Genomic DNA, 19,135 nt, shown 5'->3' on the forward strand with positions numbered 1-19,135 from the left:
ACTACTTTTCTTTTTAAAATCATGTTTATTTTTCAGTTTTATAACAATGACAAAATACTGACTGCTCATTGTTCTGTTCAGCTGTTTCCCTGACTTTTGGGACAGAGGTCAATCTCCAGACTGTGTAAGATGACATGACTGACTCTTCTAAAGGTTCATACCTTTTCTCCTCCATCACATAAATACAACCAAGCAAATAATGAAATACAAACTATGGTCACAATTAATCTAGTGGTTTGATAAAACTTCTGTAAATATTTTCCAATTCTCCCCAAATGAAAATTATTTAAATGCTATATAATATATATTTTTTTCAATTAATTATTAACTTCATGTTTCATGTGGGGCTTCAATTTAAAATGTATGTTTTAATTATTTTTACAGTGAGAAAGCACAGTTGCCAGGGCAGGGTGTGGTAGTCCCTGGAGGTTTTCAAGATGCAGCTGGTCAGGGTTCTAGATAATCTCACCTAGACTCCCTTTCACATGAAAGGTTGTGCCAGATTCTCTTTTGAGGTTCCTTCCAACCTGGCCTGTTCTGTGAATCTCATATGCTGATATAATCTCAGTTTTCTGTTGGGAAGAGGTTAACTTTTCTAGGCAGTTTTCCAGTAGGAAGCATCAAGAATTCATTTTGAAAAGGGGCTCACTGGTATTTCATTAAGTTCAGTTAACCACAACATCCTGTCATCGAATTAATTTATAAGACAAACTGCAAAAAAGAGAGTGTGTGGGAAAACTGAAATGATACATATCCAGGTTTTGTCCGAATGCACAGAAATATCATTGTAGTAATGATTCAGATGCATAAGCAATCCTGTCTGGAGAAAGCCCTTATTGATCTCCTGCAGCTGATCCATAAATCTGTTGGTAGAATATTTATCAAGGGGAATCATGAAAAATTCTAACTGGCAGTTGGTCATATTTCTTCAGACGCATTGTAAGGCTGTATTTTTACTCTTCCTTTGCTATCTCTTTTTTCAGTAAAATCACCTCCTGATCTTCAGAATTTTTCCTTTCCTGAGAGGTCCTGTGCTTTAGATCAAGGATTTTGCCTTTAGTACAACCTTAACTCCAACTTTCAGAAATTTGCATACATATTACAGCCATCAGATCATTACAGAACTCGCTGCCTACCAGCTCGGAAGGTAATGTGTGTTTCTGTGTGCTTTCAGTATCTACTGAAAAAAGGCTATTGCTGAGTGGACAGGAGCATTAACTTAATCAACAACACATAGTCTCTCCCCTCTCCAAAATAAATGGTTTTATGTTGCTTACTGAGCTTGAAAACTTGAAAGCTAAGTGCTTCCTCTTGGACAGGCTGAGTGTCTGAAATAACTGCTTTTAACAGCCCTGGAGCATCATTAAACCTTGAAGACATTTCAGAAGCATTTGGTCTCCACGCCCCTTAGGTAAAAATTTACTTAGAATTGGTAAATTGAACACTGCTAAGTAAAACAATGCCTTGTCATTTACTTGTGCCTACTAATAAGTGCTTTAATTAAGACTTTTGGAAATAACTTAGCAAATTAATTAATTTACAACTGCAATAAAAAAATCAGTAAGAAACCCATTAAATATCATAAATAAGTCAATACATTACTTAGGAAATGAACTCTATTTTTATTACTAGAAATTACCATCAACTATAAAATGCCACTGTACCAATTACTTTACTTGTATAAGTAACCATTTCTTAACTGGTGTTATTAAATTAATGTATTACTTCTCTGCAACTTTTTTTTTTTGCTTTGGCTACTACATTTATTTAAATAGTAAGTTGTAAGAAAGAGAATTAGGCAATCAATAGCTTGGGGTTTACACACTGACAAACACAATTTGCTTCACATTTAAGTCAGTAATTGAAAGTCAATTGGTTGTAGCATTCCAGGCAATGCTACCTGTTAGTTGTCCTGAGAAAAAACCTATAGAAGTACAAGCAGTCTTTGTATTGACTGTAGGGGCTCTTGGACCAGACTTGAATCCTAAGGTTGAGACAAAGCTGTAAGAGCTTTCCTTCTATTATGGGAATGGGTAAACATGAAGCTATTCAAGTGACAACTAGAATTTTTAAATTTTGAATTTTGCAAAAATTCAAATTTTATCAGCATCAGAATCTACTTAAGTTTTTAATTTTAATTTCCCATTCAATCCCATATAAACTGTTATTTTTTTCAGTTCAGATGATTTTTTTTCTATGCAAAATCTTTTCTATGATTAAAGAACTCAAAATAAAATAAATATAGAATCACCAACATGCAAAAGCAAATTCCAACCACAAGCTTCAACCTTCTTCAAGCCCTTGTTGTTCTTCACCCAGAGGGTGTCTGGGCACTGGAGCAGGCTCCCCAGGGCAGTGTCACAGCACCAAGGCTGACAGAGCTCAAGAAGGGTTTGGACAATGCTCTCAGGCACATGGTGTGACCCTTGGGGTATTCTGTGTAGGGCTGGGATTTGGGTTGAGTGATCCTCATGGGCACCTTCCAGCTCAGCATATTCTGTGATTCCTTCTATATCTGCACCTATGGAAATGGTAGTCTAACTTCCTAAGATTGTGTGCACGCCTTAATTTATTTTTAAATTGTGTTTATGGTCTTCAAAAGGCTTAGAAAAATCGGTTTCTATTTCTCAGATGTTTCTTTCTCAAATTCACCCATGTTTTCTGTGCTTCAGTGGCATTAAAGTATCCAAGTAGCTAAGCTGCCCAAAGGCTTCAAACAGCTGCAGAAAAATTAGATTTAGATTAATCTTTTCTTATTGCTTTCCCTATTTTCTCCAAGCTTAAGGTGTCACCCTCAGCTGCTCATCACCACCTCTTTGCTTGCAAAAGTACACTGTCACATCTTCAGCTGTGCACAAAAGGCTTAGTGACCTAAACCAACTGAAAATAAGAGAACAAGTGGTTTTGCTCTCTGGTGGTATTGTTCTTACACTGTGTCCTATAAGCAGGGCAGAGGAGTAGCTGTTTGCTACAAACCTGCAGGCAAAATGGGAGATTTGTTCCTTCTTTTGCTCAGAATGTCTCTTAATGGCCTCAGCACTTGACATCTGTCATCTGCACAGCAGTGCCTGGTATCGGTAAGAACTCACAGTCCGGCACCTCCGGCTCGCCCTTGAGTGCTCCCAGGAGGAGTTCCTGTGCCCGCAGTCTGCTGCACTGAATTCCCAAAGCACCATGGATTACTTGTGTCCTTAACACCAGCAGCACAACAGGCACCTGCTGTCTGAACATGCCTTTGCTTCCAGCACAATGTCAGGCTGCTCCTTGTTGGAGCTTAGAGAGCACCTTTATGTACAAACAGTGCAATAAATCCTTTAATACAACTGGCCTTTGTGGAGAGCAAGGTAAATGACCAAAATAATGTATGTTCTGCAGCACATTTCCCTGTCCTAGAGAGGTTGAAAAGAAGGACATGCAGCTCAACTCAGCACTACTCCAAATAAATAAAATGGACAAAAAGTAATGTGTTAAGAGCTATAAGTAGTAATATTCTTCACTGACATGCCACCTAAAGATTTCAGTATGATTCACAGAGTCCATAAAACTGGTAGAACTAATATGCAGCTGCTTCTGGCACAGAGCACTGAATTTACATACTTGGATTGATTACATAGCTTGTATTTAAAAAAGTAACCCCCATTTAGGTTGCCCATTATTAAAATTCCACACATTACATGGAGCTATTAGGGGCTGCTCAGCAATAACTGCTTTGGTACTTTGCCAGAGAAAGGCATACTTTATTAGAATCAAGTTTTCCACAGTTGTTTAAAAAACAACTCTGAAATTTGTAACCATGAACATAAAAAAAGATGGCTTGCAAGATGTCTGTCTAGGAACCCTCATCTGTTCTACTTTCTGCTTCAGAAAAGTGAAGTTGTCAGGATACGCATCTGGCAAGCCAGGATGAATACTGCTTCTTTTCTCCCAAAATTAAATTTTCATAGCTATTCTTTCCAAATGGGGAAAAAAAACCCCAAAACAAAACAACAAACTTGTTTTTAACTTTTTAAAATAAATTTTAATGCAACATTGAAAAAAGATTCTTCCCTGAGAGGGACCCTATTTTATTTTTTTAAAATTTAAAATATTTATTTGACAAGAACCTTTCCTTCTGTGGTGTCTGCAGCAGTCAGAAATCGTGCTTCTCTCCAAAAAGGCATCAAAGCACTATGAGCTAGAAACAATAAAATACTCTGTTACCTGAACTGCAGTTCTTCATGGCAAAGGAATCCACTGCCGCCACGCTCTTGTTCCCATTAGGAATATACTCCAGTGAGATCCGAAAGGGTTTCTCCAGGTGTCCAACTCTCCTTTGGAGCAACACCCATCTGGTCTCATCATACAGCAAGAGGAAAGAACAAAGGAGAAGAGCTGTAAGAAAGGCTACTTTACAAGGACCAAATCCCCCAAACGAGCAGCTCCGCTTATGGCTGGTCACACTGTGCCTCCTACCCCAGTCCTTACTTCCCCCACAGTGCCTCATGGTCAGGGCCTTTCCCTGCCATGGATTTTGCAAAAGCAAGATTCTAAGCACCAAGATTTCCACCCCGCTACGATGTGGAAACCCAACTAAACAGTAGCTTATTGCTCTCTTCTGTCACACTTGTGTGCCCCCAGATGTCTGCCTGCTGTTTGAAGGAAGCCTAACTCTCCGTGCAAAGCAAGCTGTGAAATCTGTAGCGCACATGCACACCCCCTTTAAATATCATTCCTGAGTTTCACCAAAAAGCCTCTTAGTCACTCAGGAAATAAGACAGTCTCCAGGGCTGTACAATAACTAATTCCCAGCACTGCATCACTGGTTGAGGTAACGCGTTTTGCCTCTAAAGCAGTTGGCCGGAACATCTCCCTGTGCACGAAGCGCCACATCTAAAATATGCCATTTCTCCTCCTCCACTTCCTGTCCCCCTTTTCCTACTTACCTCCCTCCCAAATGACAAAAATTCCCAGCAAGTAAATCAAGGAAGTGAATTAGCAGCCCTGGATATTAACAGCCATATTACAAGAGTGTTTCAACTTAGTCTGTTTTTTTCCAAGAGTAAATGAGAACAAAAAGCCTGCATAAGATTAGTTTATTCCCTGAGATGCTAGAAGACATCAATCTTGGCTGTCTTTACTGTCCACCTCCTCCTCTCTGATCAGCTGGGTCTCCTGCTTTACCTGAAATAACTTCCAGCCAGAGATCACAAGAACTATTCCTAGACCCCTGATTCCAATTCTGTATCCTGCAAGATATGTCTAAAGGTAGACAGTAAAAATACAAGTATCTATCTTTTTGCCACTATACTGGAATTCTGCAAGGAAAATGTTGAGGAATTAAATACTTGTACAATAACATGGCCTGGGGCCCATCTCCCTTTTCATCCTTGGGCACAGGCTGCCAGTAAAACCATTTGACACCATTTGTGAAGGGGTGCTTTCCCAAGAGGCATGTGTTACCTCAGCAGTGATATGGATCCCATCCCCTGTCTCACTCCAGTTTATCAGGAACTGCTCACTAACCATAAATGTGATCAGAGACAAGAGATTCTGTAAAGCCACTCAGCCACTACTAATTCATTTTTTCACATTTCTATTACAGGAGGAATTCAGCACCAAGGAAAAAGTCTCTTTGTAGTATACTGTAAGTGGTCAGCTGGAGTCTAACAAACCAACAGGGCCTAACAAAGCCTGTTAGGAAATACAGCTCCAGCTGTAACTATTGAAAGATGAGAACAAAAACTTATTGTGTTTCCTTAAGTTTTTAAACACCAATATTAGGCATTTTAGAGAAAGACTTTAAATACTTCTAGTTGTCAGAAATTTTTCATTGCCCTTTGACAAAACCTCACATTTTTTAGTGCTCTTACAAAAAGATTTCCTTGTCAAGTAAGTGTCCCCATCACCTCACTGGGTTTGTGCTTGAACGTGAGCTGTGAAAAAGAACACATTTTTTCAGGGAAGCAAACCCTCAGGAACACATCCTCTGAGCACAAGAAGTTACACAGTTTATCTGGCATCTCTTTCTCCAGAAGCATGCCAAAACGTGAATGTTATGAAGTTAAGACACCCTCCTGGAAAGGAAATATAACAACCTGTGTGTGTGACTTTTGCACCAATGGACCACCATTTGTGCCTCTTAGGAGCATGGATCAATGCCAAACTGCAGACCCTACACTGTGACAAAAGCTAGGAGACTTTCCTTGGTTCCAGGGGCAGATATGTTGCTTATCTCCTCAGGGAAAAAGTGGTATCATTATGTCCCACTGAACTAAACAAAACTCCCAGCAGGCAAGGAAGCTGCTGGCAGGTACAAGAAGGACCTAAAGAAAATTCCTAAGCAAGGGCTGCAGAAGGACCCTGCTTTGGCAGCTATTGCAGTTCAATGTGCAACTCAGAAAAGCAAATGCAGCTTTTTAATGATTTACTAGGTGCCTTCCTCCCTCTTTCTCCATTGAGGAGAGTGAAAATAAACTGCTAAATTTCATTTTTTATTTACAATTATTTTCATTTTCACATCTCATTTTCCACCTTCTGTGCTTTAGGCTCCCACTTGAGAGGAGGATGTTTGCATCCTTGCTCTTTTTCTATCCCACTCCCCCAAGAGATAAATCTGCTTTTGTTGAAATTAAATAGAACAAAGCATTGAGAGTATTTTAAATGCCTAGCTTCTGTGTGAGTTATTTCTTCTGATGTCATCTCAACTTAGGTATATTATAAGGATTAGAGGATACGAATTTCCCTACAAATAGAACCAAAACCAACCCTAGATTAATTTTGATTATGAAATACCAAAGCATCTGTATGTCATGAAAATTGTTTTCCTCAGCTTCAGAAGAGTGATGGATTTTAATTCCAAGTACGCGGTGGCTCTCAACAATGATTTCCATTTCTGTGCTACTGCTAACCCTCTGGATAAATGTGCCAGGAGTTTTAGGAATTGCTTTTTTGAGTTACTGGTGCAATAACTTTAGTTTGAGATTCTCAGGCCTCTCATAGTTTACCACAGAAACTTTATTAACTCCCAGAGCTGTTGCCAAGCAGGTGTTTTATATCACCACAACACAAGACTGGAAAAGGCAGACTCACTCAAGACCAGATTCATTACAAAATATATTCAAACTTTCCTGTACAAATTCCTACAATATGTTGCTTGAGATTCAGATATTTATATGAAAAAATAACAAGTATCAGCCTCTTAATTTGGAGACAAAGATGGCATCAATTGGTGGCTTTATCAGGGATACTAAAAATAGCTCCAGGGTCAGCAGAGGCACCTGTGGGCAAATTTGGATAGGAATCAGTTCTGCCATCATTCTGTGGCAGATTTGGGACTCTGCCCTGCAGACCTTCTATGCAACACAGTGTATTACAGAGACCCATACTCATTTGCACATCCTGCACTATATATAGGCTGTCTGGCAGCAGGATCAGCAAGATCTACTTCAGCGTAACCAATATGTATTAGATGTTAATTTGTAGTAGCTTTATTAAATTTCTATCAGTGGCCTACATGTTATGAATCTGATTTTAGAAAGCATTTTATAGCAAGGTAACAGAAAACTACTTCAGTCATCTTTTGGGAGAGATGGGGAAACACTCTGTATGGAACTGCCTCATACTGGAGTCATACTTCACCAACCTGACAGGTTTCTGTGCTGAGATGATAGGCTTGCTTGAGGAGGAGAGCAGTGGATGCTATCCTTATTTTGATATAATGTTGCTTATCTTTGCTTTGGTAAGGTTTCCAGTACTGTCTCCTATCCCATGGTGGCTGACTGATGGAAGCACAGACTGTGAGTGGGCAGTGAGGTGGACTGGCTTGGAGGGATATCATCAATGTACCAAGTCCAGCTGTGAGCCAGTCACTTGGGGTACACCTCTGCTTTTATAGTGTTTTCTGTCTTCACTAATGGTCTGGATCATGGGACAGGCTGCACTATCAACAAGCATCCAGCAAGACTGGCAGAAGCACTTGATACACAGGACAGTTGGGCTGCCACGGAGAGAGGTCTTGACAGGCTGGAAATTTGGCTCAATGGGAACCTCATGAAGTTCAAGAAAAAGAAAAAAGCACTGTGTCTGCAGAGGAACAACCTCATGCTGTGCTGGAGCACAGGCCAGAAAGTGGCTTTGCAGAAGACAACCTGTGGGTCCTGATGTACAAAATACTGAGGCTAAGCTAGAAATGTGTCCCCAGTGACAAGAAAGGCCAATAGTTTTTCAGGCTGCACTGGGAACCACAGATCAAAGGGGCAATTCTTCCTCACTGTTCGGCACTGGAGAGACACTTCTGGAGGACCGGGTCCAGTGCAGCACTTTGCAGCACAAGACTTACAGAAGTGAGCCCAGAAAATAGCCACAGAGATGATTTAGGGACTGAAGCATCTGACATACAAGAGGAGGCTGAGACAATTGGGATTGCTTAGCCTGGAGAAGGATCTTATCAGTGTTGATATGTTGTGGGTGAATGAAAAGGAGACAGATTTGGACAGGGGTATCCAATGAAAGGACAACAGAAAGGCAGAAGGCACTTTTCTTGGACTGTAAGACCAGAAAATTCATTCAAACACAAGAGAAAGCTTACTTGCTTTAAGGGTGACTGAATTCTGGAACAAATTTCCCAGAAACCTGTGGAATCTGTGTTTATAGATATTTAAAGTGGGAGTGGATATAGGTCTGAGTAACATGCTTTAGCTCACCCTACATCAAGAAGGGAAGTTGGACTACTCAATCTCAGTGGTTCCTTCCAACCTCAGCCATTCTGCATTTGTGAAACATAGGCCCCAAAAGCAAACAACAGCAGGTAACAGATTACTCCTGTTATCCTCTGCATGACCTCCAAGCACTCTACAGAGTGATAAATCAGCCCAGTAAGCTGACAACTGCAAGGATAAAGGCATCACTTATTGCACCCAGAGCTATCATCACACAGCCTTCAACGTCATGGCCTATTTCTACCACAACAGTGACCATAATAACCGTGATAATCTCTCTGGATACTGCCTCAAGCAATAAAAAAATCTGCAGTTTAACATTTTAATTCAAACCTTTATGCTGCAAAGCAACACACTAACAATGTTGTACTGTTTAGGTACTGCTCAATGTCTTGTTACAAGTCAGATCCATCAGGTCTTTCACTGAAGCTGCAGTAAGAAAGAAATTGGCTCAGATATCTATAATCTGCAATATACATCAGTTTAGACAGAATCTAGTAACGTTGTGGTCTTCAGTGACAGAGTAACCCAAAATCCTAGAAACAAATATTTTCAGATTTTAGAGAAGTTCAGACTGGATATGTCACCTAGAAATAATTAGTTGCTTATAGAAAGCCTGGGCAACACTCAGAGTTTCTCTCAGAAGGCTCTTCTCCAAAGCAGAAAATGCTGCTGACAGAACCTGAGCCCAGGTTTACACAGGACAGCAAGTGCTAAATTTTCAAATGCCTTTATCATACTCAGTCCTTAATGTGAAGATGTGCTAGAGACAACCTTTGGCCTCTCCCAGCCCTGCAAGTATGAGGTGCTAAATGTCAAGCAAGCCAAAGTACTTCTCTGTAACCTAGCTTTACTTAAGCCCCCCATCCATGGCTCAGTTGGCCAGGCTCTAGGTTTCAGAAGCCACAATCCAGTTGTCATGGAAACTTGAGAGGTAGTTTAGACACTCTGGTTGTTCATGCAGCATGTAGCTTCAGAAGGAACACTTTCCTGATTAATTCTAATCGATATACTAATGCTTTGGATGCCATTTTGCATGCTCCTCTGGGTAATGCCAACACTGATTAATTGCAAGTGCAAGTCAGGATGATCTCTTAGAGGCAGTGCATTAAAAAAAAGAAGTGGTAGAACTCTCAAGTAAAGTCTCAAGCCGGAATACTTGCAATCCTGCATTTGTCTGCCTTCATGGCTAAATGATTTTGAATCCAATTAACACTCACATACTCTTTTATCCTATTAAAGAGAGGTTTCAAAATGCTTGATTGCAGCAAGCTTTGGGACTCGGGTTTTGACATCCCATGTACAGCAATCATCTTTGTGATCATTCCCCAGACTTCCAGCTAATTCTGGAAGGTAGAATTAATTTCTGTGCTGTCAGCCAGCCTGACACCTATGCTGCCACCTGTGTCACCACCTATGTGTCTTCAGTGGAGTGCAGTTTGCACTGGCCCAAAGGCAGGAGCTAAGTTTCACCCAAAATACTGTCCTAGCTTTGACAGACCCACTGCTTTCTCACTTTTAGAGAAAATTTGAAAGCAAGTCTTCAATTTACAAGAAAAATATGGAAATTATTAGCAAAAAACCCTAAAGAACCAATGCTAAAATCCTAATAAATCAGGGCTAACTGCACTTGAACTGTGTTGTGGGGAATGAAGAGCTGCATGGGCCCTCCAAGAGTCATGAATCAGCTCATGTACTCCCAACAATTAATAGTAGGCTGAGGGAATGCAGGAACTTCCAACTCTCTCCTCTCCTTGAGGAAAAAGTTCCATGAATTCAAGCTGTATTCTATTCTCTCATCTCCACTTTCCCAGAACAAAAATTGTGGAACTTAACAGACTCCTCACAGCTAGATTGAGTGACAGTATCACTTTATTTCTTCAGGTCCAGGCTCTCATCTAAAATAGTCCTGTTGCTACCAGCACTTATCATGGTATGGCTGTGAGGAAAATGCAGTGCATCTTAGCAAAGGCTTTGATTTTATCTTTTTGGTAAAAGGTTCTGCAAACTTTCGGGAATTACGAAATTAAATAGAAATAATAGCAGCTATGTCAGGGTATTTCACATCAAAATCTGCCCACAGCAGCGAAAATATTAGCAGCTGATTTTTGAGAATGAAACCTAGTTAAGAGTGGAATTAAAATTAGTGCTAGGAGCCCAAAAGAGAATTTTTTCTCTTTAGTGGAAAAATAGGGTAAAGAACATAACTTTTTTTCATCCTGCATGCCCCTGCATAATTATGCAGAAGTTTATAATATGTTTTAATCTTGCCTCCATAATGCTTCAGACTTTCCTTTGCTTCAACAATTAATGGGCACTGCAAATAGGAAGAACCAGATTAGACCTTTTCAAGCTCCAGCCAAAAGAAAATGAAAAAAAGGTTTTCAAAAGAATGCCAATAAAATTTATAGAGACAGAGGACTAAAAGCAAAATAACCTATAGGTTATTTTATAGGTTTATATGTTAATAACCTATAGGTTATTTTAGCCTATAATAAAATATATAAAAACTACAAATAAACCTATAAGGTATAAAGTATTTATATAACCTATATAAATAAACCTATAGGTAAACACTTTTTTCATTAATTCAAACAATATAATATATTGTCTTGTAGTTATTTTTAATTATCAACTTTAAAGTAATTTCAATTTACTGACCTTAAAATGACTTAAATGACACCAGGTCCATATTTTGAAGCATGATGATATAGTCTTGAAAAACGGCAACAAATAAAAATACTGTACAATAGTGCAAGACATTATTTAGCATTAAAGGATGAGACTCTTGATGTGCAACACAAAGTTTGCAAAGTTAATTCCACTGCTCATTGATAATTTTGCTTTATAAGAGCAAGAAAAATGGTAAAACATGACTTTTTAAGAGAAAATGTTATCTATTTTCCTCTATTGATTTAATGCTGATTGTCTTTCTACCCTTTTCTTTGGCCTTTTGCATAAGCAAGATGTAACTGGTAGGTTAAATACAGTTGAGACCTTTCTTAGTGTCATTGGATCAGACCTTTAACATCCCTGTGAGTGGTTTTGAGAATGCTTCCCCTCCCTTTCCCCAGAATGCCTTTAGAAGATGTTTTCACAAAGGTTTTGCCATTAAAAAACAAAATTTTAAAAAAATGCAGTTATTTTCTTTCCTAATACTCTTTTAGTGCTTTAAAGATGAAACTAAAACCACTGTCACCGCCCTCCAAGAAAATAAGCTGTAATTGTGCTTGATTTGACCACTAAGTCAGACATTGAGTAATTACCTTGCCTAGAGCAGAAGACCAACAAGATTTTTTACTCCAAAATGCAATGATATCCCCTCCTCATGAGTGGTGGGAAGGAAGTTAAGTCTACCCTCTTTCTAGAATTGCAGTGTTGGGCTCCTTTTTACAGCTGCTCTACTGAGAATTGTACAGCTGGGAAGATATTGCAATATGGAAGAAACTGCTTTAGGCTTCAGTGAAACACAAGTTGCCCATGAAGGATACTTTTTTTCATGTTCTACTTATTCCTGGACAACAATGGAAGTTTGCAATTAAGCCACTACAGTTTGTTTCTTCTCCTGTGCAGAGAGCTTGCTACACAACCACAGCACATGGTAAAACACTCTACATGGGAAAAAAACTTCTTAAATGGCAGAAGATAGAACCTACAGAAAAAGAATCTGTCCATGTTAACTTCCACAGAGTTAAAATATTATTTTTTAATTGCTTTCCTGAATGTCTCTTAGAAAAATCACTGTTACAAAGATTTTGCCTTCCTAACCTGTTTAAAGAAACTCCATGCTCTGAAAATGTGAAGACTTATATTTGAGCTCTGTGATGAGCTGAAAAGGTAACTGGCTGAAGAGCTGCCCACTCACAATTAAACCCTATTCTTGTGCTTACAAATGAGAAACTTTTAATGGAATTTAATACTGACTCAGCCCTGGAACAAAGAGCAGAGGAACTGCAGAGGGATTCAAAGTCAGACGATGAATTTATGCTGTATGGTGGAGAGCAAACCTCTTTCCAAGAGAGTAATCAACTTTCCCCTGGAAGGTAACCCACTAAATAAATGGCAGGGCTATTATTAATTCAGCTAATATTTTCAAAAAGTCTGTGGAATGAGTAATCCAAGTTTTTTACAGGATAATTTTTGTTACTGACTATTCCAAAATGTAAACTTAGTGCTCCAGACATGTTGGAAAAACTCATCAAATAAAAACGCTATTGTACAAGAGTGGTTGAGACATGAGAAAGCATTGTTGATTTTTTAAATGACAGAACCAGTTATTTTAATTAGCTACTTCATCACATCCAATAAACAGTTCTGATGCTTTTTGTGTGAGCTCCCCATGGACATGACATGGCTAATCACTCCAGTGAGAGACTTCTGCAATTGCAAGTACAGTAGAGCTCAACAACTTGCTCAGAGGAATGTGTCCATCTAGCCCTGAACTGTTCTTTACATTCCCCAGTTAAACTATGCACAATGGAACTTTCTTCTGCCTCTTGAGCAGTACATAGAGGAACTCCTGGGATGCTAAAATTAGTTATCACATCTAAGATGTAGCACCAAAACATGTGAAAATAATAGCTCTGCAGACTTTTCTGGTGCACAGTGGCTCTTTAGTGCCTCCTCCTCTTGTATCCCTCTCCCTGTTTCATATCAGCTTCATTACACCTGCTTTAACAAAACTAACGCTGCCAAAAAATGAAATTTCATTGTATGAAACCAAGCTGCAACATGTAAGCCCAGGCAATCCCAGGAACACTGAGCATTCATACAAACCATGATATCTTTAGGTGGTTATACAGACCTCACAGCATCTTAGCAAAGAAATCAAACACCTCATTTTTCAGGTGGGTGGAAGGGAGGCACAGCAAGGTTATGTGGTTCATTTAGTCAGCAGCTAGACAGACCTAGGATCAGAGATAAAAGTTTCTCATTCTTATTCCTACGTCCTAATCCACTGCATCATGCTGCTTCTGATGAGGGTAATTAAATTTCATGCTTCAGGGAGTAACTTAATTGTCTTTGAGGATCAGAAGGAAACTCCATCCTTTCAACACAATGTACAACATTGCTCAGGTGTGCCAAAAAAGTAGTTTTCATTTTTTATTTAAATATTGAAAGTAAAACAATCTAATCCTAATTACAGGCAAATATAGTCAAGGCTTCCAAAAGACAGAATGTCTTTTCAAAAGGAAGAGTAGTGGAAAAATACTCTGAAATGATTTAGTTTTCAACATCTGTGTCTGGGAGACCAATTAAACCAGGATTTTTACCTCCTCATTACACTCACCAATGGCTTTTCATGGCAAAGTAAAGGGAAGTAGGAATACTGTATCTGCTCACCCACCTATCTAGTGGAAATAAAGCCATGAAAGATTTTAGGTTCAAAGTTAGGTTCAAAGAGTGAGTGAGAGAGAAGATTTTACTTAAGAGAAGAGCTGTGTTTAACTGTGTATCCTTTACGAATATCTAGCAGCTGTAATAACCTAGACTTGAAAAATCAGATATCAATACAGCTGAAGAAAGATTAAAGACTAGATGAAGAACTGTTTGAATCATTAGGCTCAGAAGGATTTACAGACCATCTACTCCAGCCATTCCCTCCCACTACAAGACAGTCTAAGAGGCTCCTAAAACCCGTTTCATCAGGTCAAACCCTATAAAAAGCTGTTTGGTTAGAAAGAAAAAAATAGCCTGGCTGGGTATTAGAGATTCCCAGAAACAAAAAAGGCCGGCAGATAATCCTCAGCAAATACCACCTTTCCCACAACTTCAGCTGTTTCCAGTCTTTGCCTGCAGCACAAAAGTAGCATATGGTTGCACTGGGAAGAGCACGTGCCGTATGAGATGCAAAATAGATAAATAAATAAAAATAAAACATGATGCAGAACAAGGAGAAGTGAAATGTTTCCCATATAACAATACCGAGGATATCTATGCACAAGCACTGTGAGGGGCAACATGAAATTGCAGGTGTGACAAAAAAAGATGCATTTACTGATGGAAAACTTCCTCTTCCAATTCGCTTCCTTCAAACACAGTCATTGGAAAGAAATGCATCATTAGGAAGGATGTGAATCAGGAAATATGAGACTTGGAATGCAGAAAGGTTTTGTCCATTACCCCTTATGAAGCAGGTATTGTTACCCTGTTGAGGAAGAGGCCTTTGAATTGTATGAATCAATTTTGAATGGAGAAGGAAGTTAAAATAAAAGAGAGAGTGACTAAAACAGTCACTTTGTCAGTGTCCTTTTTAAAGATAAGGAACTTGGGAGGCCAGTGTCCGCTCTTCAGAGCAAATGACACTTCAGAAGTCAGACAGATCATACCACATAACAACTGAAATGTCAACTTTAAAGAGACAGAAATGCCACCAAACTGAGGTTTGCACAGCTTTCAACACGGCAGCAGTCACAGCAATGTCCAGCACTGACAATGTCTACCCCATCTTATCATGTTTGCAATATATACACCAGTAACTTCTGCTGGTCCAAAAACACTACCAACAGTCAAGTCTAGTTTTTCCACACATGGTGAGACTGTTCCTGTCCCACTGATCTAAATCTCCTGCATTTAGCATTAGGTATTTCTGAAACAGAACCGGAGCAAGCCACGCTGAACATCCAGGAGGGAAGTCAGGAGCAGCCAACTGCATCTGCCACTGTCTGCAGATACGAGTTTAAGACACTGTCTCAGCTTCCCAGAACCTGAAGCATGGAGATGTTTTATTTAGCTCAGCATACATTTGCCTGTTAGTCTCAACATTTGGCACACACACTTCCTTTGAGCATAAATAAGAAAAGTCTTGATAAGAAACACACATAGAAAACAGACTCCACAAGATGTTCCAGTATAATATACTGGCTCCTCACAATCAAATAAAAAGGTTCCTAAACCGTAAAGCACATTATGAAATTGAAGGTGTTTTTGAGCAGTGATTTTAAAAACACATGAAAACATGATGACTGTCTTTAATATTTACTGATAAATAAAATACCTAGGGGCCTTTTCATGCATTCCCAAAATAGCAGTCCTGACAATGCTGTTCATCTCAATATTGCATTAAGTTGTTTATCAAATTCAAGTAGTACTTTTTTCTAACAACATCAGGAATGGCAATTCAATAATGTTTTCTGGGATAGCTCTTGCCTTTAGACACCCTTCTCGGAAGAAGACCATGCACTGCAGCATCCTGGAAATCTCAGAAGCACAGAAATGTGCTCTTCGCCTCAAAGACTAAGTCATACTTACAAGCTTGCTTATATTGGGCAAAGGCTGGAAAGAAAATCATTCCACAATTCCCTCACAGGGCAAAAATGAGGAAAAAGGTCCTTGCCATGATATTTCAGTGTGACTTTAGAAACACTGTGACATTTCTATGAACATTGGTATAAAAAGGTATTCTTGGTGCCTGAGGGTATTGTAAGGCTTGATTAAGTTAATACCCAGCTCAGTGCTAAAGGCCGAACAAATTCAGGCACTATTCCTACCCTCTGACTTAAACCCTGTTTTCAATATAACATGTAAATTAAACTCTGAACAAAAAGGATATTTTCTGTGTGAACCTGCAACAACCCTTGAGCACTTCAGACAAATAAGGCTGCAGGTATGCAAAATATCCACATGCAAGGGTACATATTGTCAGGTCACCTATGGGTAGCAAAAATTAGGGAGCAACAGCAAAACTGAATTTCTTAACATTAATTATCTGTTTCTATGCCACATCAAGAGGATTTTTCAATGTACTTTTTTCTGGAATTATTTTCTCTCTGTTTTTCCTCTCCTGCACAGAATATAACCATAATCCAAGTTCTGCAGGCTTACAGTAAGTTCTGCAGGAAATACAGTAAAATTTCCACTTTTTCCTCCCTCACTACTTTTCTACATGGGTTGCCTACTTCAAAGTAGGATTTTGCCTTTTTCATCAAAATTTAGTTTTATTGACTCTCAAAATCCCACAATAACCTCTAATTTTCCCTAACAGGCATAACCACAAAGCTCTCAGGCTCCATATCCACCAAGAACAATCAATACCGTTCAATAAAAACCAAGCTATGGACCACAGCAGCCCCTACCTCTGCCTAGCTCAAAGATTTTATGCAGTTTCATCTTGTTCTTGGGTGAATCAGCTCCCGAGGAATTAAAGAGTCCAAATCCAAATGCTCCTGCACCCTTTTTGCTTGGGTAAATTGCCTCAGGATACACAGAATTCTGGTCACCAGGAGGTTAAAGTTGCCTCAGTCCATAGGATATGCTGAGAAGATGGAAGGCTGATGGAGGCTGATGGAAGATGAAATTATGTTAAAGCTCCATCAGAGCAGTCAGATGATTGTGCTTTAGTCTATAACCCCATTTCTGCCCCAGCCCTACTGAATCTATCCATATATTCAGTATGCCACTCTCAGCTTCATACCAGCTTTGCCATTAGCCCACACTGGGATGACTTTCCACTAATTAAGTGGAATTCATCTGACATGATGACTAAACTCTCCTTTCCCAGATAGCAGTTCAGAACTGAGCCGAATGCAAGGATAAGGAAAAACGGTGGGTAAAGGAAGGTATACAGAGAAAGGCCATAGGTATGCTTCAGATTCTATTGGCTGCATGAAGTCTTCAAATTTTATCAAGAACTTCAGCAGAAACTTAGCCTGGTCACTTCTGTCCCAAGGCAAGAGAGAAAGGAGGGGCTGCAGAATAACCCCTGGCCTGGGGTGAATTAGTGCCAGGCCCTCCTCATTCTCTGCTCATTTACAGCACAATTCCAAGGGCACTTCTCTGTGTGAGCTAATTTAAAAATCAGTGCAGAATGTAAAAATAATGACCTTTTGGCCTAGTAATATTTTACATTCACTTTCAGTTTAAGTCATTGAGAATAATAGAGAATTAGAACATCTGGTCTTGTAGGTAAAGTGAGTTTAGTCCAAAGACCACTATGGCCTCGGAGCAGCCTTCTTATCACCTCCTCCCATTTTCTTCCCTCTTTGAAAACTGAGACAGCACACTAAAAGCTGTGGCAAATGCTCTTCAGTGGTTCTATCTAGCAAGTGGCTGTGTTTGAGATTCATATCTACAGAAAAGGCCCGGAACATGCCACAGATCCATCAACATTTCAGAAGGTGAATGAATAAAGTACTTAGAAAGCAGAGCAGCTGTTTCAATTATAGCATTAACAGCCCAAGCCCTAAGCACTCAGTGCTCCTGGAAGCCCAAGGGTGGGTAGGGAACAGAGCCATCTCTACGGATTATAATTAAAAGACCAAGGCCAATTGCACATTCAGAACAAACAGGCAGCAAATGCTTTGGTTGCAGTTGGTCATTTTCTGTTTCAGCCTTCCAGATTTCTGTTTTTGCTTTGCAAATGTGAACAAACCCCTTTCAGAGTATGCCAAGTACAAGTAACTCCAACAATCCCATGCTGCTGTTTATATGTTTGGCAGTTTCTCCTGCATGGAGGGGGAAAAGAAAATAATTTGGGCATCTCCTTTCCCCTTCTACTTTCACAGGGACAAGTTTATATCCTGAGGCCCTTAGTGGCTGAAAAATATTCATTTCCAAGCAGGTAATGTCCCTTGTAAATCATCACCCCACTGCAATAAAAGAAATGGTGAATCTATATTTCATATTTCACGCCTCCTTATGCAAACTGTGTAAATTCAAGAACTTGCCTTATAACTTTTTTTAGTTAGACATCTAAGCTCTCAGACAGCAATGATTATACAGAAAATAATGGAATTGGCTCAAAAGCACACAGAGATTCTTCCCTGGGGAATTTCTTTTCAACCACACACCACTGAGTGGACAAATAAAGTGAATTCAATTTTACTAAACTCTGATTGAACAAAAAAATCAGGTTTATTCCTCTGACCATACTGATACATATGAGCATAGTTGCTTCTGGAACAAGACCTGCAAGCGTTACTATTGCATAAGGTAATCTCCTGAGCTTGAATAAAAAGTGTCAGGGAAAGACATTCTGATGTCTTCAATACACCACTAAATAAACTTCAAGAATTATTATGAAAAAGGTGAAGCGAAGATGCAACACACAGGAGTATACCAGAAGAGTCTGCTAAAGGCTCCCAGAAACTGCAGCCTGAGATCAAAGCAGTGAATGTGGCAACCTGTGAGAGCAGCAACACTCTTTCCAGGATGGATGGATGGGGCAAGACCCCCTCTGCCAGAAGCCCTGAACTCAGTTTCCATAAACATCCCACTTGAGGTAACTCAGACATGAATTGTGCCTGTAGAAGAGAGATTTCTCAACCCTACAGGAGGATTACTTGCAGATACTTTGATGAGGGGGTGTTAGATGAATAGCCTAGATAATGGACTGGAGCAACTGACATGCAAGGAGAGGCTGGGATTGCTTAGCCTGGAGAAGACTCTTATCACTATGTCCTAATACCCTGTTTTGGCTCTGCCTTGAGCAATAGGGCTGG

General features: G+C 39.5%; 1 protein-coding gene across 1 annotated transcript in view; it reads right to left on the bottom strand.

Annotated features, from left to right (window-relative positions):
• The window catches only part of ALK (ALK receptor tyrosine kinase), a 224,651-nt gene that overhangs the window by 99,348 nt on the left and 106,168 nt on the right, over positions 1 to 19,135 (bottom strand). The window contains exon 4 of the mRNA XM_033513265.1: positions 4,201 to 4,328. Within this exon, the coding sequence (XP_033369156.1) occupies positions 4,201 to 4,328 (128 nt within the window). The remainder of the gene's footprint in view (positions 1 to 4,200; positions 4,329 to 19,135) is intronic.

The sequence above is a fragment of the Parus major genome, chromosome 3, assembly GCF_001522545.3.
Source record: "Parus major isolate Abel chromosome 3, Parus_major1.1, whole genome shotgun sequence".
NCBI lineage: Eukaryota > Metazoa > Chordata > Aves > Passeriformes > Paridae > Parus > Parus major.